The sequence below is a fragment of the Prosopis cineraria genome, unplaced genomic scaffold, assembly GCF_029017545.1.
Source record: "Prosopis cineraria cultivar Desert tree isolate PC_DT_omini unplaced genomic scaffold, ASM2901754v1 PC5, whole genome shotgun sequence".
In the NCBI taxonomy this organism is placed as follows: Eukaryota; Viridiplantae; Streptophyta; class Magnoliopsida; order Fabales; family Fabaceae; genus Prosopis; species Prosopis cineraria.
The window spans coordinates 6,467,874-6,490,380 of record NW_026555336.1 but is presented as its reverse complement, the minus strand read 5'-3'; the positions used below and the strand labels follow the sequence as shown (position 1 = coordinate 6,490,380).

The following is a 22,507-nucleotide window of genomic DNA, read 5'->3' as shown; positions in this document are numbered from 1 at the left end:
TTATAAATTAATCATCTCACGCACCATATTAGGCTTGGAAAGTAAGTTTGAAAGCATATATTGAGGGATAAACCTTTATCCTCTCAAGGATTTGATATAACTAGTGGAACCTATCTTGTATAGTTATTTGTTAATTGAGTTTTAATATAAAAATATGTTTATTTTCATTTATGATTGCATTATGAATGTGAAAACATGTCATAAACCATATGACATTATATAAGTCTTGTTTTGACCTAAAATGTGAAATTGGATTCAAAATGATTTTCAAACTATGAATATATATTGGAATGAGAAGTGTGATGATATGTGATGTGATAATTAAATGTTAGTAAATAAATTGATGACTGAGTAAAGTGAAAAATGTTTGTGAAAACAATATTAATGCTCATTTGGGTAGCATGATATACTAAACCCAATGTGTTGATGTCAAGTAAATTTAATTGTGAAATAAGTGAGCATAAAATATTGCATGATCATCTGACGAGAGTTCACCTAGGAAGAGGAGTAGAAGATTCATATGGTACTTCATGACTACCTTCTAGTGCACAAAAGCATAGCCTTGTTTCACTGTTCGTTGAGTGATTGTCCCATAGTTTGTCAAGAGACTAGAGCTTAAATATCTCTGCCTATTTATTAAGGAGACTAGCTTAAGGTATACGACACCTTAAAGATTTAAGAATGGAAAAAGCCATGGTCTGAGAGTGAGTTCTGTGATCTTTAGTCGGGTCACACCTCAAAATTAGTAAGCTTAGATAGTCTGATCGCAAAAATGGAGCCTTAATTGATATTATAGCAGTTTCAGTCAGAAGATATAAGGAGGGTATAAGGAAGAATTGATCATACATATGTGTTTATTCGACGTGTCATATAGTTGTTAAGTTTATGGTAAGTTATGATAGTAAATGTGCCATTGTCACATGGTTGATTGTATTGTGGCAATATGCATTAAATTGATGGGTTGAGTAATTGCCACATGTTTGTGTGTATTGTGACTATATACTTTGTGATTTGAAATAAGAAATATGAAAACGAGTTAAACTGTGAAATTATAATGTGTGTCACATGTAATTGGATATTTTTGAATAGCAACTCACTCTTATGTGTTTAATTCAATGATATATAACTGCGTAGGATTGGTGTACCTTGATTACTGAGTAGTTAGACTCACCCCTCTCTTTCAATATTTTACAAGCTTCAGCTCCGGTGTAGGAAGGGAAAATGCTCCCGAAGCCTAGGAATCTAGAATTCCTTCTGTATAGCCTTTTAATCTCATTTTATTTTGTGTAATAGATTAAATATTGCCAATTATGGTGCATTTTGTTTACACTTGCATTATATTATTGTTTATGAATTTGAGAATGTATTTTAGACCTTGGAATGTTGTATGTATGTTGTTAAAGAGTTAATTAATAGGGCTAAAATATAAGTGCAAGTATAGTAGTTAATATCATATTGTTGAAATTAATAATGATTGAATTATGCAATATTAAAATCTCCTCCTTCTAGTTATGGTGTTAAATGGGTTGATGAGTAAAAGTTTAGAATGATTAGAATTATATGTATGTGATATGTTATATAGGTAGTTTTAAATCCATTGAGTGTGTTTTAGATATTGGAATAGCTTTTGATACAAGTGTGGGGCTTTGGATACTCATGAATTGTGAAAAGTGTGTTAAGTTGGAAAAATGTGTTTTGGTGTCCATCTTCCTTGTGTGATATAATTTGAAAATAAAACTCATGCCATTAACTTGTTTATGAAAAGAGTTTTCTATAAAATCTAAATCACCTCATTCGAACGTCAGACGAAGAAATGGGGCAAGTCAAAAGTTGTCTTAAATTGCTATCAAATAACAGCAAAAATGACTGTCTGACGTGTGCAACACGCCACGACACATAGCATAAATAAAGGGCAACTGTGGCGCATGTACACAAGCCATGGTACATTGCCCTGTTTTTCTTAACTTGTTATTTTTAACTATTTTTGAGTCTTTTCACTTTCATGAGGTATTTTATACTTCTAAAATATTATTTCAATCTCATTAGAAGTTTGCTAAATGAATTTTTGAGTATTTCAAATTATAAAAAACTTAGAATTCCATTTTTATAAATTACAAACTTGGTAATTTTTATTGGGGTTAGACTTTTGATTACCTTGGATTTGTAGAGTTAATTGTAATTAAGTAAATGCGACCTTACATAGTCAATTTTAGGGATCAAAGTATGAATGTGTCATTAATCTCTCTAATAGAATTGGGGTCCCTAAAAACCCTTTTGGTAAGTTTAATAATTCTAAACTTTAGATCATTCCAGTAAAAATGAATGAAACCCTCGGTGATGCCATCAATATGTGATTGACGTTTTAAAAACAAAAGAAAATCATACCCAAGGGCGAAACCAACCTTAATAGTTAAGGCAGCCAAATATTTTAAAACAAAAATATATTATTAATTTAAAATTTTTAACTTTATCATATTGATCTTGTATCATATAATTATGCTCTTTCTAGTCCCTTCTACTATAAGGTCCTTTCCAAAACTAAAAGTTAGTCTAAATTGTAAGATGCCCAGTCAAAATGTCAAATGATGCTTCAATATTTTACCTATATAATTTTAATAGACTTTTGTAACTTGAACAAAGCATGATGAGATTCTCTTTAATTAATTAGGATATAATTGAAATATTAAAATACTTTTTAGAAATGAAATAATCTAATAATTTTTATTCATCTGCATGTAAATGTTGAGAAGTTTGTATAAAGGATTTGAGTTGTGTATGTGTGTGTGTGTGTAAAAATTATAATATGGTAGGTTATTTTGATTAAATGGGCCATGGTTGTTTCTGGAGGAGGGTATCAAAAGGTGGTTTGTTGATTTGATCCAAGTGTGTGTTTAAGATAATATTGGGTTGGAGGGCGGGGCCCTTGGTAGGTCAACTCTTAGTCAGAATGATTATTGAATCGATTAAAATATTTGTTTATAGATTAATGAACGTAATTATAATTAAAATAATATCAAAATAGTCATAAACCAAACATTTCTTTTACGTTAATCTAGACAATGATTTAACAGTTTACTAGTTTACCTAAATGAATTGACCTGATTATGCTGTTAATATTAATGGAAGGGGGAGGAAGGAAATGAAAATTCTAATGACTTTGATTAAAAAATAAAATCAAATGATTTTAATTAATTTTTCTTGATCTTTTTAATTTACATTTTCTTTTTATTAAAATTTTATAATATCATTTATTCATTTTTTAAAAAAATCAAATTTATTAGAATCTTTCCTCTCCTCCCAGTCCCAACAAAAAAGGATAAGAGAGAATGTAAATACAAAATAAACTCCCTCTTCATAAGTTTTTTACAGAGTCTAATCCTTGAGGCCCTTGAAAGGTTTGGACATACTTTGAAATTTTAAGTATTAAATAAATATCGTTTTCCATTTACGGATTATTTTTGTCGTCTACTTGATGGAGAGAAGTGTTTTGCGAATATCCATCAGAATAAATTCTTCCCCTATCTGGTATCAGAAAAGGAATATCTTATTTCATGCCAATTTCCTTTAGCAAAAAAACTTGTTATTTGAAGTTATATTAAACTTTGATTAATTCAAATCAAATTGAGTCAACTTCACATAAAAGTAGCTTTTTTAAAGACATATTTTACATTTAGCCTCTTCCCTAGGATCAATGTTAGATAGTTCTGCAGAGAAATTCTCTAATTTTACAATACTGGTATTATAATAATCCATTAATCCTAAGCCTTGCTGCTTTGCAGTCTTCATTGACAGTTGTATAATTATCAATAAAAAATTTACACATCTTCGTTTCAGATTATACTCCAAATCTTATCCTCTTTATAAGATATAAAAAAAAAAAAAATTTAGTCAACTGATTTTTTTATCACTAGTTTTCTTATACTCCCTATTAAATATTAGTGATAAAAAATGTTATTAAAGTATGCACCTCCTTTGATATCTATTATAAAGTACTTATAATTACCTCACTAGAACCAAACAAAGATGATTAAATTATTAACTATCTAAAAATAAAATAAACTTCCCATTTTAGCCCTATTTAAATATTATTTTTTCCAAATTCGCATTACATTATGCCTCATAGCTAATGAATTTAAATAGAGACAATATTTAAAAAAATGTAATTAATGCATATCAAATGCCTTAAAATAATGACCAAAAAATTCTTCTAAAAAGGACCATATAATAAAAACTGAAGAGAGTATATTTAGTAGGAACAAATTCAGAAACTTAACAGGTCTTTTAAGGATTTCCTGGTAAAATATAAATAGAACTAGGAGTATATTATAATATCTCACATATGCGACTAAGAACTAACTACTACGAGTCCCTTCTGATGCATAGTGAAAGAGTCTTAAGAAATAAATTGTATTATTTATGATTCATGAATAGCAAGGCTTATTAGAATTCCGAAGACTGAAAAGGGAACATTTTCAACATCAAGTAGGCCATTGGTATTTATATGCATAACTGTACATGACATTCAAAGCAGTGTTCTTGATAAGATGAATACGATGATGGGACTATGATTATCAGGAGCCAATGAAAGCAATTGGATTATCATGCAGTTTAAGATAGCAGGCTACTGGACGAGAGAGGTCACATTCCCAAAGGTGTTTTCGCCACTGTATGTAACATAAAGGAATCCATCCTCATCCTTCTTCTCCTCGTATATTGCAGACATAATTGCACCTGCATAGTTGAGCATCAAAACAATTCGATTCTCTATCAACAATATAAATCAACATGAAATATAAAAATACTCCCCCAAGTCCAAATTGTAAGAACACATTCAACCAAACTTTGCATACCAATAAAAATAGTTATTTCCTTACTTTCATGAAAAAATGACATGCCTTTTCCCTTTTACCCTTAACCCTTTTATTACAAAGAGTGAGAAGTATTAGATGTATGATGGTCCTATATATATATATATATATCAAGTAATTAGAGAATTAATCACAGCTATATAAGTGTGTGGAAGTCCTTCTAAAGTAGCTTAAGCTATTTTGGTGTAAGTGACAAGCCTTAGCTTGTGATTAATGCTATTAGACGTATGATTAGTTCCTCATTGAGTAACTCAAAAATTGATCATAACTATACAAGTGTATGTAAGTCCTTCCAAAGTAAGCTATCTTGGTGTAAGTCACAAACCTTAGTTTGTGATTAATGTTATTAGATGTATGATAATCCAATCCTATGTTAAGTAATTAGAGGATTAGGGCTTGTTTGCAACTTATTCTAGATACAGTTTTCTATTCTCCAGAATAAAATAAAAAAAAAATGTTTGGTAACATGTTCTCAGAAAGTGTTTTGGAAAAAAAAAAAACCAAATATTGCTCTAAAAAACAGAAAAGCAAAAATATCTTTTAGGTGTTTTGGAATTATAGTTTTGGCGAATAAGGGATAATGCTAAAAATACCTGTTTTCATTATTTTTTTTTCCCCTCCAAATATCAGTTCTCAAAACAATAAAACAAAAACAATTTTAAACAAGGCCTTAATCACAACTATATGTGTTTGGTGGGTCCTTTTAAAGTAGCTTAAGCTATTTCGGTGCAAGTGACAATTCTCAATTTGTAATTAATGTAGAACTCTAACAAGAAGAAGTGTTTGGTTAGATTATATTTCCCATGCGCACAATAATTAATACAAGGGTAAATTTTGAAAAGATAATTCTTAGCTGCGAAAAAAGAGTCTAACAATTTGGACCAGGGGGAGTATACCGGAAGTAATCCACAAACCATGAACTTTGTGTAATGCACAGGGTCCACCTCATAAAAAAATTAGACAGCTATATGGTTCAACAAAGATTAACCTGTAGGTGGAAGGACATTGTCCACAAATATGAAGATAGCCTTCTCTGCACTTAATTTAATCCTTTTGCGGATAACATACACAAACTGTCCAACGGTCAGGTCAGCAGGGACAAGATATCTGCAATTTATTCATTCAGTTTGATGACATAAAAGATGCAGCAAGCATCCTATAATCAAGCATTGGAAGAATCAAATGCAGATGCATAAAAAGTCATCAAATATTCATTCAGAAGTTCCATGGAGGCAGCAATGTGTTGAGGTTGAATATCAACCCAAGCCAAATTAATCATAAAAGAAAATCATCTATATTGAGGATCAGAGTAATCGGGATTCATCAAGAAAAGAAGTGAAGTGATGTGAAGAGTTCAAGCTCTTCAGTCTGACTGCATCTCAAGGTACATGTATGGTTATAAAATATTATTTATTACAACTTTGAGATGTTCATGCCAATCTCAACATGATCAGATGGTTAAGCGCTTAAACACTCGATGGTTCACACCTAAGAAAAATCAGAACCACTTACTGAAGTCAAAAAATCCTTCAATTATTGTAAGCAGCCTATCATGCTATATTCCAAACACATCTTTATTTATCTGTTGCTACAAACTAAAGATATTATTATCACAGCCATTTAAGATGCTACAAGGCAAGAAGTATATATTCTATCGAGGTTTAACAGAGATAACATCAAATTCACCATAATATGTTCTTTTCCATTTGGAACATATAAGTGCGATAAGAATACAAGCATGAGAAAAAAAATAATCGAAGAATAATCTACATGTTAGATAATCTTACTTCTTCTTGTCAATACCGGGGATATCACTCCTCTCAGCCTTCTCTACAATCACCTTCAGGCATATCCAGAGACAAATTAACATAAAAACAGAAATGTAATGCCAGTAGTATACATCTCAAGAACAGCAAGAGCAACAAAGGATGCTTTTCTCATAAAGATAATTCAACAAATAGGTATAAATATTAGCTATAAAGAAATCAAATGTACATTATAAGTATAGTTATGTTAAAAATATGTTACACTTTACAGACCATTTTGATCAGAAATATTAATCTGTTTAGATAGAAAGATAGCATCCATAAATGGGAATGTATATACATCTGGAAATAAGAAAAATAAGAAAAGGAGGGTGCTTGGGAAAAATTTTGATAATAGCAATCATGAATCAAGAGATGTTTAATATTTATCACGATGCTAAAAATAGAAAATATACAGTTAAGTTAATTTCTGAGAGAATAGAGTGAACAATGGAGGATGATATATCATGAAGATCAAATACAGTGTCTTATATGCATTGTTCACGGTCAACTAAGTTTCTCTTCATCAAAGATTGCTATACGAGCTCTTCAATGAAGATAAAGGATCAAGAATCCTAATTTGAACAAGAAAATAAAAAAAAATAAAAAAAGGGAGATTTGGAGACAACATGCAAGTTTTAAACGCAATTTTTAGCTAAACCAATATATGCTTCTATAATTGTATTGTTGTCTAGATTACTCCCACCATGATATAAATTGTGTCGTGCAAATTTTGTATTAAAAGCCGTATACGTATTGACTCAGTTGGTAAAAAAGATAGAAGAAAAACTACGCTTCTACCACAATTAGAATTTTGACTCAGTCGAAAAAGAAGACAAATGACACTAGCAGCATATAACAGCAAATGAAAAATGAGTACAAGTTCTCACTGGGATCCTGTCCGGGTATTTTTCCCTAATCCTAGCAGCCTCAGTTCTTCTCTTCTCTGTAGGAAAAACAAACAATTTATTTTCTTATTTCTCAGCTTAGAAATCAGAAAAACGAAGGAAGAACGAGTAGATTTCACAGTGTATACCCAGATCATGCTCTTGTTTGAAGTAACTCTTAGCCATTCCTCCTAAAAGGCAACAAAATTCAGTCAATTCCAAGCACAAACAAAATCTTCATCTTCATCTTCATCGTCCGACAAAGGACATGCAATTAACAAAGTCCTCTGTCACTCAAAAGAACCAAAAAAGGTGGAAAATAAAAATAAAAAAGCACGATCTTTTATGGATTAAGAAAAAGACAAATTCTGTTGTCCAGGAGCAAGGGGTAAATATAAAAAAAAAAAAAAACGCTTGATTACAAAAATTTCCTAATATGATCCAGAACAAAATTACTCGTAATTAAACACAAACAAGAAAAAGGTAAAAAAGAAACATCAAAGCCTAGTGTTCGTCAGGGAACAAAGAGGGCCCGGAGTGCTATCCAGTATAAACAGATTCATCTTTTCTCAAATCGAAGATAAAATTCAAGAGCAAAAAATCGTTAAGGACAATGGGGAAACCTCAAGTGACTGAGATTTTGCAGAGAATTTACTCTGGAACAGCCGAGAAAGATGGGAGGGCTATGTCGAAAAAGAAATGAACAAACCCGCAAAAACTCAGCTTTTCACAAATTAAGAAATCAATAATACGATAACGATCAACAACACAACCTCGTGAAGACGACCAAATAGTTGAGCAGCGATTTTGATCAATAACTCCAAGATGCCCGTTCTTTGCTTGACGATGGAAAATAAAAATGACGGCTTGCTTTTTCAACGGCTTCAAAGGTGTTAGCTCAAGCTCACGCTTTCATTATTATTAATTTATTATTTTTAAAAAATTAAAAAATGTAAAAATACTTTATATATATATATATTTTTTTTTTTTTGAAAAGCTTCTGTACTTATAAGGCAACCATTATCCAATACCTATTAGTTTTATTTAAAAAAAAAAATCAATCTTTTTCAACCCATTAAATTTTATAATGTCACGCTAGTTTATAGATTAACCTCTTTAATAAAATTAATAGATACACATTTATTATTATTAACTTAAGAATATTATAAATATGTGGGTAACAAAGCCTTTTTTTAACTCAAAATTTTTTAACTGCTTCATAATTGAATATTTAAATAATTAATATCACATATTAATTTTAAACTTATGATGAAGGGGAGTGTTCTCTGTTTATAAGTATTTGCCCTCCCTTTTATCGAGGATAACCTCTCAAGTGTTTTGGTAGAGTGAAAAGTGAGATTCTCTCAAGCTCATTTATTTAGACGAGGATATATGGCATTATACTATTACATACCTTTTCAATGATTGAATTTTTAAAGGTTTGACACAACACATTCCTAAAGTTTGATCTTATAACCTCCCTTATTTAATAAAAAAGTGAACAATATTGATACCAACAAATCAATTGGAGAGAAATAAAAAATTCTAGATGATGAAATAAAAAATTCTAGATGATGATAAAAAGCCTCTTGACTAATTTGGCTGATAAATACTATATTATTGTTTAAATGTCTTTATCGGAACATTTAAAATTTTTAATTTATGTTAAGCTACGTTTTTATTATTTTGCAACATAATTGAACAGCCAAATATTTTTTTTCCATTTTTTATAAATGTGCAGTGCCTTTTTCCTACAAAAATACTAAACGAGAAAACCAGCTAATGCATATGGTTTTTGAAAAATTGTCTTCAAGATATTAATATTTTTAACAAATTATCTTTGAAGTATTTAGATAGGGTATTTTTCCTATGCAATGAATGAGGACGTCATTATGGTATATCCCCCAGGGAACTGTTAAGATAAGAGACTGTTACATTTGCATCATAATTGGATATGGTCAAAATTTGTGTTTTAATCTAATATTATTTTTTTATCTTATTTATAAATAACTTTTAATATTTTTATTGGGATCAAGAAAAAGTTTAAACTTTATTAACTGCACCTAGAATTTTAACAAATTTTGAACTTTACTTTTATTAAATATACATATTTTAAAAATAAAATACTTTACCATCTAATAATTTTTTCAAAATTTATTAAACGAAAAAATATAAAAGTAGACACAATAATCATTGCTGTGTCTTTTTTTTTTTTGAACGAAATAATCATTGAACGAAATAATCATTGTTGTGTCTAATAAATAGAATCACAACAAATACTCTCCCTGCTATATAACTAAATAGGACGAGAGCAATATTATAATGACAAAATTGTTAGAAAAAACTCTACCAAATATTGATTCGCCTAAAAGGACTTGGAAAAGTTTCTCAAATGACATCCTTCGATATCATTACTTTAGAGGTGAAAATGATAAAATTATCCTCATCCAATACTCTCTCCCTCCCTCCCTCCCCTCTCCCACTCCCCTCTGCAGCGTCATTGACATTGTTCTAGGAAACAACTCGTGATTCCAATGGCGGCGATAAGTGGTTGTGAGTCTGAGTGTAAAGGTCTTGATTTTAAAGATGATGGGAAAGCGAGTGAAGAATGACAAGCTTCTATCTTGGTTCGAACCTTAGAGCTTTTTCTACTCCCATAATTCGGTGGAGATTGAGGTTGGATCCAAAAAAAACTTCACTCTAGTTTTAATTATTAGCGTGCTTATTATGATGTCTGGTCATGTGTTTTAGGAGACATTAGTAGTAGCAGGGAAAGGAACATCAAAGATAGAGTTGCATTCCAAACAAAGTGAAAGGTAGAGATTATGGACGATGGGTACAAGTTTAGAAAGTATAGGAAGAAGATGGTGAAGAGCAGCCCCAACCCAACGTACATGTATATGTCTGCATTGCTATTTATTTGTTACAAAGGCATGATGAAATGAAAACCAAACCAAATATGAAAATTGCTTTTCTAAATCAAGAATTTGAGGTATCTCTGAGTGGGACAGTGAGGGAGGAATTTCTAAGTGCATGTAAGGAGGAGATAAAGATAGCAGGGAAGTTGGAGAAGGTGTAGAAGGCACTCAAGGGTGCTGTGAATGATTAAGAATTAACCTATGTTCATATGTGTTACTTGCTGGCTAATTTATAAATTTTAAAAGATAACTTGGACTAAATTTAGCTATTAGTAGCATTTATAGACCTTTTGACTTCCTTTTGTTTAGCACAAGATTTTGTTGGACCTGTGCTTGATTGTATATCGACCCCTTAGACTTTTGGGATAATGGCTTCCTTGACATATATCAAATCCCCTTCAATTCAGTGGACCTATCAAAAAATCTGACTGTAAGCTCTAGGTTTGTCTATGCCCCAAGCTTTAGGGGTAGTCTATTCCTGGACTCTAGACTCCACGATATTATTTCCAAGAATTAAGATCCTTACTGATCAAACATTTCTAGTTCTGTGATAAACCTAAAGTAAAGAACCTTTTTGTTACATTTGCTTTCTTTTGTAGCAAAGAGTTGTTGCCGAGTGAGTTCCGTAATGAACAGAGAGATGAAATGGCAGAACGTGAGTGAAGCAGCAATAGAACTTGAAGAAAAAATAGAGGAACAATAGTTGCTACTAGAATTCCTTTTGTTAATTCAACAGAGAAAAAAAGGGTAGTGTTGATGATAATCTGTAGCATACTGTTTCTGAAGCAACCAAGCAGCAGTCAATATTTAAAGAAGTTATTGGTTCTGATAAGTAACTGTGTTCATATGGGGGGATTAAATCAGTTTGGGCCCAACAGAAGTACCCTTAATCCAAATTAGTCATGCATTAAGGGATTCGATAATAGGTCTTTGCCTTGTGACAAAAGAAGGCAAGCTCTAATCAGATTAAGAGACTTAGAAGATTTAACATTTTGTTTGTAAGTGAATCACATGTTTTTTCTAGAGACGTTTTAAGTTAAAATACAAACTCTTTTATAAATAGGCAACATTCTTTCATAAGCTCTTGCATTTTCAATTAATTTGTCTTCATTTGCAGGAACCAAAAAAGTCAAAAACTAATTGGAGTGCTTGGAAATTTGGAAGTAGCGAAGCCAAAGAAGTTGAGAACTCTTTTGTTCAGGATGATTGTTGGAAAACTAAATCTAACGATAAAGATAAGCATCAAATATCAAATATGGAAGAAGGAACACAAGCAATGCCCAACTTTTGATAAATTATACAAGCAAGATTGCGAACTAAATCAGCAAAAGTCAAAGGAAGAAGCAGCGAGGAAGGAGAGAAAGAAAATAGAGTAGCTATGAACACTACCTCACTTATGCATTATCTTGTTGCAATGTAATTATCATATATTATCTTGTTGTGATGTAGTTATGCTATTAAGGGATGTAAAAACATATTATTGTTTGAAAATAAATAAATTTGTAAGTGTTCAATTATTTTTCTTGATGATTTAAATTGGTGTAATTAAGCTTTACATATAACAACAGTAACCATAGGTGATTTCACGAAAAATAAAAAAAATCAATAAGTGTTTCTATTTGTGCTTTCAAAACATTTATAGGTGTTTTCATGAAAAAAATGAAAAAATATTCATAATGTTCATTTGCATTTTCAAAATATCGATAATTGTTTTCATTAAATACGAGACAATTTTCAAAATATACAAAAAGCATATTCAAATATAAGGTGCATTTCATGTAAAATTTTGACATTAAGAATATGTTTTTCCAAATATGCAAAAAGCATATTCAAATATAAGGTGAATTTTATAAAATCTTGCTTTTTTTTTTAACTTGTATGACTCGATTTAAGATAAAGTTACACTCATCAGTTGAATACAGGAAGTTCTCTAACAAAAAATTTCAATGTTTGGCCTCCATCGACACAACAAATTTCAGGGTTCAATATTACCCCTAAAATCAAAAAATGATCATTTATATCCTTCAATTGTTAGGATTTCAATTTCATCTCCCTGCCTTCTATTTCATCAAATTTCACCTTTAGTGAAACCTACATTTAAATTTTTTAATATTTTAATGAGTCCCACCATTTCTTTTTATATTTTTAATAGATCTCCTTAGGGCTCAAGCTTCATCTCCTAGCAAGTTTTTGTTTAGGCTTGTAAAAATTTAAACTTCATGCCACAGCTCTCCAATGGTTCCAAGCCCAATTTTTCTATCATAATTCCTAACCCTGCCCTTAAATATGCCATTGCTAAATGGTGCAAGAACTCCACCAATCATTGTAGGAATGTGCTTCTAGTGTACTCTTCAACTTAACCATTCATGATGATAACAAGATAGCAATTAACGTACTGGGTGCTCTATCATTGCTACTCCACTTCGTTCAATCTAGGAACAAGCAAACAAGAGACCTTCAATCTAGGAACGAGCAACCAAGAGAGGGAATGAAGGGGAGAGAGAGAGAGAAGAGAGAGGGAGAAGAGATAGGTGCATTTTTTAAAAAAATTATAAAAAATATTAAAAAAATGAAGGTAGGGTTATGTAATTGAAATTCTTAACGGTTGATATATATAAATGACCCTTTATTAATTTCAAGGGCAACCCTGACTCTTTCTACTTGCTTGAAAGGCATTTTAAACCCTTAACTTAAAAAAAAATAAAAAAATAGGAATTTGCTTCTAGTGTACTCTTCAGCTTAATCATTCATGATGATAACAAGATAGCAATCAACGTGCTGGGTGCTCTATCATTGCTACTCCACTTCCTTCAATCTAGGAATGAGCAAACAAGAGACCTTCAATCTAGGAATGAGCAACCAAGAGAGGGAATGAAGGGGAGAGAGAGAGGAGAGAGGGAGAAGAGAGAGGTGCATTTTTTTAAAAAATTACAAAAAAAATATTAAAAAAATGAAGGTAGGGTTATGTAATTGAAATTCTTAACGGTTGATATATATAAATGACCCTTTATTGATTTCAAGGGCAACCCTGACTCTTTCTACTTGCTTGAAAAGCATTTTAAACCCTTAACTTAAAAAAATAAAAAAAATATTAAATGTGTCTCACTATTATATTTCATTATTAAAAAATATTTAAAATATTCATGTGGCTCCAATAATGCATAATTAATATGAGGGATATAGAGGGATTAAAATTTTAAAATTGAGAGATAAAATTAATTTTAAATTATATTTAAAGTCATCTGTAAATTTTCAAAATAAAATCATAACTCTATTGTTATTTGTATATCTCGTTGATATTCAATTATCATTTTCCCCGGAGAATGTCGATGCCTGAATAGTTGAAGACTTGAAGGTATGAATATTATTACCTGTAATGTGATAGAATGGGAAAGCGCACTTGGATTTGCCTTCGACGTACTTTGCGCACATTGTGAATTCGCTAATTCCCATATTGTCATATTGATTGGTTACGATTGCAGCATATTATTGTTATTGTTGTTCGCGGCATAATCAGATACTTCACCGGTTTCTTTCTCTCTCGTTGATCGAAAATCAGTTGGCTGTGAAGTTCGGCATATTGAAAGACCGACGCAGATAGAGTGGGAGGATGGGAACGAGAACCAATTTCTACAAGAACCCATCTATCTCCTACAAAAAACACTTTAGTCTTTCCTCTGTTCTTCAGAACCTCAGAGGTCATGCTTCGCTTCAATTTTTTGCTTTTAATCATTTTATATTCAATTTAGCTCAGAGTCAGGCATCTGGTTTTCGCAATTTGCAGCTTACAACATCGCTACTGGCAATGTTCCCTCCGAATCAGAGGAGGAAAAGCCCACCCAGAAACGTCGCCGGAAGCAGAGCCCACCGCAAACCCTTGAAGCTGACACTGAAGAGAATGACATCTCTATGTCACATCACGATTACATTGAAAAAAGAAGGCATCTATTCTTATCTTTTGCTCCATTATTAGTTTCAAATTTGATATTTATAGCCACATCCAGTGCAGTCTTTTTCCACTTCATGGTCTATGAACTTCTTTGATTCTTTCTACTTGGGGAATTCATTTATTTGTTCTTGACCAGGAAAGAAGTCAGTTCGTCTCAGCCTTACGAAAAATTGACTGAAGATGTTCTGGTAATTCAGTTAGTGGGGCTTGTCTGATATCTTTCAAGCTACTCTTTCTCTCTCATCTCCTGTTTTTGATGTTTTGGTTTCTCTGTAGCAGGGTAACCCTAATTCGGTCATAAGCTTGGTGGATTATACTAGTAAGTTTATGAAACATTTTACATCACTGATATACTGTTGCAAGATGAGGGTAGTTATGTTAGTTAGATGCAAAGAGAACGAAATTAGAAGTTGGGTAAAGCGTGTGAATTCCCCAGAATGTGCTGTGCGGTTAAGATAGGTAGTGTATATATGTAGTGATTGAGATGAAATACACTACTTTTGTTCATATTCAGTTTTGCATCCTGTTCTTCATTGGGTTTAGCTTTCAGCCTTTCTCCTCAAGCTTCAACTTATTGTTAATTTGTTTCTCGTTTAAATGAAGTAAATTGGAAACTAGGAAATCATATTTTGGATTCATTGGATTCCTTCAACACTTAACGGCCATTGATCTTTATTCTGCCTTCCTTCAGAATAAAATATACTATTTTATTCTGCTGAAGGCATGCATTGTTATAGTGTTACTCCTTGTGTGTTGATTTGTCCATGATTGGTTAGCTAATCAACCATGCTTGATTCTTTGGAAAAATTTAAAGAAAATTCTAGCAGTTAGCCATGTTTTTGTTAACCTTTCATTATCTTCATGGATGCTCAGGTGATGAAAGCCTTCCTTCAGAATGCGAACAAAAGCAGGATCTTCCAACTTCTGGTTTGTTTCTTGATATGCATAATTACAAGTTTTCGTTAGACATCTTATTTTTATTTCTATGTTAGTATCATAGTGTCCTAAATGTCTTATTTGAATTGTGGCATTACTCAGGCAACTTGAAAGAATTTGACGGAGTCAAAAGCAGAAATGAACAACGATTTCCTCTTCCTGGAGAACCAGTTTGCCTCATATGTGGTAGATATGGAGAATACATATGCAATGAGGTGAGCTATGTGATATTTGTACTGATGATAGCTAATACCATACATTTTGCGCTTTGTGCAATGACTGGTCCTTTCAATATTTATATTTATGTGCTTTGATAGACAGATGATGACATTTGTAGTATGGAGTGCAAAAAGGAACTCTTGGAAATTCTTCAACTCAATGAGGTGCTTTTATTGTCAGATATTTGTAACAAGAGTTCCACATGCTCTGCTTTCTAAATCTTCTCTTTTTAATTCATGCTGATCTCAGGGCTCCTCTCATGACCAAGTTCAAGATTTCTCTTCATCCAGACTTGATTATGGTTTAGTAGCGTCTGTCTTTGGTGAGAGTACATGGGATTATAACCGGCATCACTGGTCAAAAACAAGATCAAGCCTTTGTACTTATGAATGGTATATTTCTGCTTCAAACATCCCATCCTTTAATGTCAAAATGATCTCCTCTGGTTGACCATTTGGCATAGCAGGATAATACTAATTAACAAGAAGTCATTTATAATTATCTGCTCATCTACTCAAATAACATTTTCGATACTACACTGATATTGACCTGTTTTTAATACCAATTGTATTGCTTGGAATGCTCAAGGAACTTTAAATACCAATATCCCCATTCTTAGTTACAATGAGAGCATTTATATTGCTCACATTCATGGTAATGGATCTACTTCTATGCTTCCCTGGATTAGTATATGTTTACAGGAAGTTGTTTTGTTGTAGTTGGAAATGTTGTAAACCTGGACACCTGGCTGAAGACTGTATAGTGGATACTAGCAACAAGGTTTGTCATTAATGCTTTAGGCATAACGTTGTACCTGCCCTGCTGTTCCATTCCATGAATTTATATATAACAATGTAAAAGTCTGTTAAAGTTTCTTTCTTTCTTCCTTATTTTTCCTTTTGACCTAGGCCATTGTAGCAGATGAGAAATCGAATTCCATTCCTAAGGATCTTCTCAGACTGTATAGAAGGTTTGGGAATTTCTTTTTTATATTTTTTTGTTATTTATATCCCCCCTCTAATAATCATTTTCTAGCTTAATGTCTGGAATGTGGAACAACTGCTGTAGGAATTAAGTTTTTCTCTCTAGTTTCCTGCTAGGGTGCTCTTGACCTATTCTTCTGTAAAAAGTTATCACCTCTGAAGAAAAAGAGAAAATCCACTTTGCCAACTCTTCTTTCCTTGTTTCTTTGTCAGTTTTAAGTGCTACACTGAAGTGTGTGTTGTCTGGTTACAGTTGCATACACTTATTTTTTTTTATTTTGATATCAATTTGTTGGAGGCAAACAATGTAATCATAAATATAATTTGTGGCAGAGCAGAGATGAGAAAAATGATTTCCCCCCATTTTGTATGAATTCGCATTACACAAAGGGGTACTCTATTCGCTAATGAAAGAACAGAACTGGTTGATACACATCCCCAGAATCTCACTACATTTATGCCTCATTACTAGAAATTAGTTCTCATTGTATTTTCCAATCCCTGATTCATAGGGATTCCAACATAATTTTAATGACACATTGGTTCTTAACAATATTAGATGTTTCTATCCCTAACCAAATGTGCAAGGGGTACATCCAACTGGATCATTGCCGGTGCAATTTTATTTTGCACGGCGATCACTGAATTTTGTTATCTTATCTATTTAGACCAGTATGGTAAGAAGACTTTTACAGTTCTTTGCACTCGTTTTCTTGACTGTGATGTGCAGATGCCACCAAATTCGTAAAACAATGCTGGCAGCAAGTTGTAATGCATGTCGTGTCTCGTCAAATTTGGCAACATGCCTTGATTGTAATACTGTTTTCTGTGATGGGTAAGCTGAAGACTTGTATTCTGGTTATGTATTTTATTTCAGAATTATAACTAGCTTCTGTGTGTTAGAATTTGTTCACACCTTGCCATCATTGCAAAAGTTTCTTAACTCAAGATTTATGATTTTGTAATTATTGTGTGTGATGGTTATTAAGCATGTAAGTTCATATTCAGGAGAATGTATCTTTCCAGTGAGATGAGGGAAATGTTCCAGTTCTATACTCTTTTTTATCTTTCAATACCATCATGTTCCTATTTGTGAATGATATAATAAACAGCTTTTGCTGTCACATGGTATTCTAGTCGTAGTAGGGGGCAATTGAAATCCAAGCTGTTTTCCTCATGAAATTTTATAAACATGGGCCTGAATATTGGCATTTGATGCAATTCTAATTCATAACCTTATTTCTGATGCATACTGAAGATTGTCAACAGCATTTGATGACATGATAAAAGCATTGATCATAGTTGTCATTGCTTTTTTTTTACCCTTAAAAAGAAAGACTATAAACACATAACATTCTGCTGGATGAAGTTTTTTTTTTTAAAAAAAAAAAACTACAAGCACAGAGCATTGATCATAGAACCAGAGTGCACTTATCTTGTGTGGGTAAATTCTTGGACCAGCTTTAATAGCTAATTAGGTTGTTGATGATGATGAACTGGGGAAATATTGATTTTGTTTGAAAGTTAGACATTGAGAATACTTGATCCTTTCACTAAAAAGGTTTTGGAGTAAAATTGGACCTGGTTGCCTGTTTTTTCCTGCAACCTTTTCTGAGTTAGTAAACGGAGAGATGAAGTCTTGGTTTCATAGGCTGAGGATTTTTCCACCCTTCTCTTTGTTAGGATAGTTTTTGCATGCTTATGGGGTTGTTACTTGAGCTATTGATAGATATCTTGTAAGGGGCTTTTTGGTAGAAATGGATGAGATTGTAGCGTCCTTTTGGTGCCCTTTTTTTGTTTTTATGGTTGCTTTTTCTTCCTTTTGGTGCTCTTTTATAGCCCATAACCCCTAACTATCCTAGCTACCTCTTAACCCCTTTAACTGATCCTTATTTATATATTTGTTACATAACATAAAACATCTCTTTGGAAAGCATAGGGCTATGGCAATTTCCTCTCAAAATTAATCTTCGTTAGATGAACCATGGATTCTATCAGTAGCTTTTCTTTTTTAAGATATGCAGAGGGACTAGACTCCTTATTTGTATTAGTTGAAAAAGGAAAAAAAATTCTGCTCATTTGTAATTCCTTTCTTTCTAAAATCCTTGTTTTATATAAATTAGTTTTTCCTGGAGATTTACATTTTAAGTTGTTTTGGAGGACCAAAGGATCTAAAATACAATTTGTGCTGACTGAAATACCTCTCTGAACATGTTACTAGTTTGTTGCAACAAAGTTAAGATAGGTTTGTTAGTTTCTCACTCATGGCAATAACTTCAGTAGACATATCTTTGAGAGCAACTAGTAAATTATTAAAAGCTTTAGTTTACTTTGCGGAGGATATATGATAACTATTGAAATTTTAACAATCACATTATATCTATTGAAAATTACAAGTTTGCGTGAGTGAAGTTAAAATGATTGAAAGCGGGAATTAATATATCTAAACTCAACAATAATATTAGGAAGATCAGTTACTTTCTAATTAAATCTTCGTTTAGATAGGGAGGAAAATAAGGAGATGATACTATGAGGGAAAACTCCCAAACATGGTGTTTTAGCACTTTTGGGAGTTTTCCCTCCAAGTATTCTCTCCTCCCTATTTTTCTCTCTATCCAAGTGAAGGGTAAGAGTATTTTGGTGAGGATAAGTTAATAATTTTTTTTTTTTTTTTTTTTTGCCACAACATATTTTGTCTCAATCCTTCATAATAAATTACAAATGTAAAGTTTCTACTAATAATTAATGTAGTTTTTTGGTCTCTATCAATAATTTTCCCTAAAATGATTGCAGCAGAGTAAGTTAACACCGAATAAATGCAAGAATCTACTTAAATAATCATGCTCGAAGTACTATGTTTGGCAAGGAAGGTTACAAGGGTGCAATTAATGTGCATCCCTCCAATGTCTTTACAACCTTCTCTGTTTTCTTTTTTGCTAGTTTTGTTTAAACAATCCAGATAATTCTGAAATTCCTATTTTCCAGTGCAGGACACTTGGATGAGCATATACGAACACACCCATCTCATCAGCAATTTTACTCACACAAGCTTAAACGTCTAGTAAGCTTCTACTTTTTCTTGACCATTCTTTTTGACAGATTCCTGAGTTCATTGATTTGGATGTATTTTACGTGATTGGTAAATATCATGGAAGTTACATGATATATTACTTTCTGCCATTAAAGGTCATTATGCCAACTGAAGTTTTTCAACTTGATGGAAGATCTTATTTGAATACTTTTTTTTTTTTTGGGGGGGGGGGGCTCCGTATTAGTGTATTCAGATTCCTGGTGTCCTGATTTTCCTCAACTTTTTCCCAGTATATGAGGACACATTTTCTCTTTAAATAAATTATCTTCAAGCTGATAGACAGGTGGAATACATGGGATTTCTTGTTGTTCTGTATCATTGGAAGACAGCTTTTGCCTTTACGAGAACTAAACGTCAAAGTTGAAAAAAGGTTTTTTTTTTTTGGGTTTGTTGGGGGGGGGGGGTTGTAGTTCTACAGATATATGTTAGGAAAGAGGAAGACTGTAGCGTTATACTGCCACGCTAGACTTCTGTTGGAGTGTTAAGTGCGATTGAAATAGATCCCCTGAAAGTGCATTGCTACTGGAGTAAAGAGAGGAAAAAGAGAGGGACAGGTAAGTTCCACCTTCCCTAAGTGGGACTGGGAGTCTATAACGTATCTAGAGCTAAACATTTGAGGCACCAAAATGAAAGCTACATGACTCTGCAAAGAGTTGACAGTAACAATAAGAGCCGTTATATGCGTGTTCATGTTAAACGTAGTATGTAATATGTATGGACTATGGTGTTGTCCATGAGAGGTAGCGCCAATTATGAATGCTTAATCAGAATCCTGGTGGGTGGTGTATCCTATATGATGGTTCATATCTGTATTCGATGTAGGTAAAATGTTGCAAGTCAACTTGCAAGGTGACTTGCATCAAGGATCTGTTGGTTTGCCATTACTGCTTCAGTAAAGCCTTTGAAAAATTCTACGACATCTATACTGCAACTTGGTATGTGATCTCAATATCATCATTCTCCAATCTCCATCTTCTACTGAAGCTGAAGCATGCAATTATACAAAGAAAGTTCTCGTTGAATACTTCACCATATAATGTTTGATGGGATCTATCTATTCTATTCCCTTTCTTCAATTCTTTGTTGCGTCAATTGCTTGTAAATGCAGGAAAGGAGCTGGTTTTGCAATTATTTCAGGTTCTATATGCTGTGAGGATCACTTCGCCTGGTAAAAAAAATTTAAAATCGACTATTATATATTGTTGTCTTAGCGTGTTTGGTTTTATGTTGAAAATCACTAGGCAGTTTCTGCGGAAGCAGCTAACTGCCGACTTCCATCAAAACAGTGATTTTGATTATTTCCAACGTGAAACCAACATACTCCAAGAGCATGTCAAAGATTGTTTGGATGGAGAGAAAAATGGGAAGAAAATAGGGAAAAGAGAAAACTAGAAGGAGAAATTCCAAAAATAGTAATTTTTTAATCATTTTTAAGAGTTTTCTTTCCTTATTTTTCTTACCATCCAAACGAAAGGTAAGTGTCAAACGTTGGTGGTTTTGGCCTTATCAAATAATAACACATCATCATGGAACAGGCACAGGATGAATTGTTTGAATGCAGACGTGGAAGAGACTGCATATATCATCCGGAAGAGTGGACATAAGAGCAAATATACTCGACTCAGTGACTTCATTTTTTGATGATTGATACACTTTTTCCTAAATTATGATTTGAAGTTTCTCATCAGATGTACACAATATCAGAGCAATGAATCGTACATTTTGCTAGAATCTTTTAAATCTTTGAGAGGAGGGTAAAAATATCATGTAGTTGAGAAAGTTGCATGTTTGTATATAGGCGTTGAACTAATGCGGTTGAGTTCTTCCCCATTTAATTGAGGGGTCTAGCAGATCGAGTTCTTTGTTGGAGTTGGAGTAATCTAGTTTAGCTCTGGGATATTTATAGCTCTGTCCTACGCTTTCTCGATAACAATTTAATTTCCACGGAATGATTCGCTAATGATATTTTTGATCGATAAATTATTTTATTATTATTTTCCACAATAGAAAGCTTGTAAAGTTCAAGTGAATTTTAAATTAAGAATGGAATATTTGTGGAATTTAAATTCTTTATGTTGAACAAAAGATTGTTCTCAAATACATATATATATATATACATACATACATATAAATGTATTTAAAAAAAGAGAGAAAGAAAATGACCTGGGCAAAATGATGAGAGATTGCACGAGCAAGTGTGCGTCCGTCCGTGTGTATTTTCAACTAGTTTTTCGGGATCATAAGATTTTAGACTTGCAAGTAGTAAACCAGACAAGCAAATATTTTCCAATGATTTGATTTTTGCATCATTTTAATTTGTAATTTTAAAAAGATAAACAAAAATTTTTCATTAAAAATATTTTACAATTTTAATGACGGATCATTTAAATTTAAATATGATAAATTTAAAATAACTTTAAAGATAGAAATTGATTTTATTCCAATCAAATACTATTTTCTTTTCCATATATAGGTGTGTATTTCCTTTGTTGGTAAATGAATACTCATTTCATTTTAAAATATAAAGTATTTTTTAAGGAATTAAATATTTATTAAGATGTAATTATTATTTTTTTTTTTAATGGTATCCATATTGATAAATAATTTTATATTTATTGTAAGATGTTTAATGAAAGTAAATATAAAAAGATAAGATTAATTTAAAAGTAGGTAACTACTTTCTTAAAATGAGATTCAATTAAAATATTTTATATTTTTAAATGAAGGGAGTAAGTTATAGTAATTTTTACCTTTCTTTTAGTTTTAAATAATAATTAATATTTATTTTCTTAAATAAAAAATAATTAAATAAAAATTAAAAATGAAAACAATACCGGGGCTTTTATTTACA

The 22,507-nt window shown here is 32.0% G+C and overlaps 3 protein-coding genes across 8 annotated transcripts; 2 read left to right on the top strand and 1 right to left on the bottom strand.

Annotated features, from left to right (window-relative positions):
- Positions 1–4,393: 4,393 nt before the first annotated feature.
- LOC129310523 (autophagy-related protein 8f-like) lies at positions 4,394–8,449 on the bottom strand. Of its 3 annotated transcripts, none has more exons than XM_054952382.1 (6): positions 8,334–8,449; positions 7,710–7,751; positions 7,564–7,619; positions 6,656–6,708; positions 5,857–5,975; positions 4,394–4,731 (listed from the first exon to the last, which is right to left on the bottom strand). In XM_054952382.1, the coding sequence occupies exons 2-6, from the start codon at positions 7,744–7,746 to the stop codon at positions 4,622–4,624; spliced, it is 375 nt and encodes a 124-aa protein (XP_054808357.1). In that variant the 5' UTR covers positions 7,747–7,751; positions 8,334–8,449; the 3' UTR covers positions 4,394–4,621. The 3 variants fall into 3 exon arrangements, with proteins under 3 accessions (XP_054808357.1, XP_054808358.1, XP_054808359.1); XM_054952383.1 differs by having other exon boundaries at positions 7,710–7,748; positions 8,334–8,432; XM_054952384.1 differs by lacking the exon at positions 8,334–8,449 and adding an exon at positions 8,184–8,205.
- Positions 8,450–10,048: 1,599 nt separating this feature from the next.
- LOC129310707 (uncharacterized) lies at positions 10,049–11,937 on the top strand. Of its 2 annotated transcripts, none has more exons than XR_008593172.1 (2): positions 10,049–10,236; positions 11,596–11,937. XR_008593172.1 is itself a non-coding variant. In XM_054952624.1 (2 exons), the coding sequence occupies exons 1-2, from the start codon at positions 10,386–10,388 to the stop codon at positions 11,852–11,854; spliced, it is 330 nt and encodes a 109-aa protein (XP_054808599.1). In that variant the 5' UTR covers positions 10,049–10,385; the 3' UTR covers positions 11,855–11,937. The 2 variants fall into 2 exon arrangements, 1 of the variants encoding a protein (XP_054808599.1); XM_054952624.1 differs by having other exon boundaries at positions 10,049–10,456.
- A 1,847-nt stretch (positions 11,938–13,784) lies between these two features.
- On the top strand, positions 13,785–21,548 carry LOC129310923 (uncharacterized). 3 transcript variants are annotated; one of them, XM_054952817.1, is made up of 16 exons: positions 13,785–13,833; positions 14,038–14,176; positions 14,263–14,419; positions 14,564–14,615; positions 14,704–14,746; positions 15,301–15,354; positions 15,466–15,578; positions 15,681–15,746; positions 15,832–15,974; positions 16,302–16,362; positions 16,491–16,552; positions 17,296–17,400; positions 19,551–19,626; positions 20,479–20,591; positions 20,765–20,824; positions 21,192–21,548. In XM_054952817.1, exons 2-16 carry the CDS (start codon positions 14,089–14,091, stop codon positions 21,295–21,297), a joined length of 1,299 nt encoding a protein of 432 aa, XP_054808792.1. In that variant the 5' UTR covers positions 13,785–13,833; positions 14,038–14,088; the 3' UTR covers positions 21,298–21,548. The 3 variants fall into 3 exon arrangements, with proteins under 3 accessions (XP_054808792.1, XP_054808791.1, XP_054808793.1); XM_054952816.1 differs by having other exon boundaries at positions 13,795–13,833; positions 13,961–14,176; positions 21,192–21,547; XM_054952818.1 differs by lacking the exon at positions 13,785–13,833 and having other exon boundaries at positions 13,858–14,176; positions 14,707–14,746; positions 21,192–21,547.
- The last annotated feature ends 959 nt before the right edge of the window (positions 21,549–22,507 follow it).

Excerpts from the sequence above, each read along its gene's own strand:
- LOC129310523 (XM_054952382.1), bottom strand. The coding sequence starts at position 7,746 with ATGGCTAAGAGTTACTTCAAACAAGAGCATGATCTGG. Across the intron at positions 7,620-7,709 it reads CAAACAAGAGCATGATCTGG|AGAAGAGAAGAACTGAGGCT; the intron begins GTATACACTGTG and ends TTTTTCCTACAG. Across the intron at positions 4,732-5,856 it reads CAATGTCCTTCCACCTACAG|GTGCAATTATGTCTGCAATA; the intron begins GTTAATCTTTGT and ends TCAACTATGCAG.
- LOC129310923 (XM_054952817.1), top strand. The coding sequence starts at position 14,089 with ATGGGAACGAGAACCAATTTCTACAAGAACCCATCTATCTCCTACAAA. Across the intron at positions 15,355-15,465 it reads GCAGGATCTTCCAACTTCTG|GCAACTTGAAAGAATTTGAC; the intron begins GTTTGTTTCTTG and ends GGCATTACTCAG. Across the intron at positions 20,592-20,764 it reads GACATCTATACTGCAACTTG|GAAAGGAGCTGGTTTTGCAA; the intron begins GTATGTGATCTC and ends TTGTAAATGCAG.
- LOC129310707 (XM_054952624.1), top strand. The coding sequence starts at position 10,386 with ATGGACGATGGGTACAAGTTTAGAAAGTATAGGAAGAAGATGGTGAAG. Across the intron at positions 10,457-11,595 it reads AGCCCCAACCCAACGTACAT|GAACCAAAAAAGTCAAAAAC; the intron begins GTATATGTCTGC and ends CTTCATTTGCAG.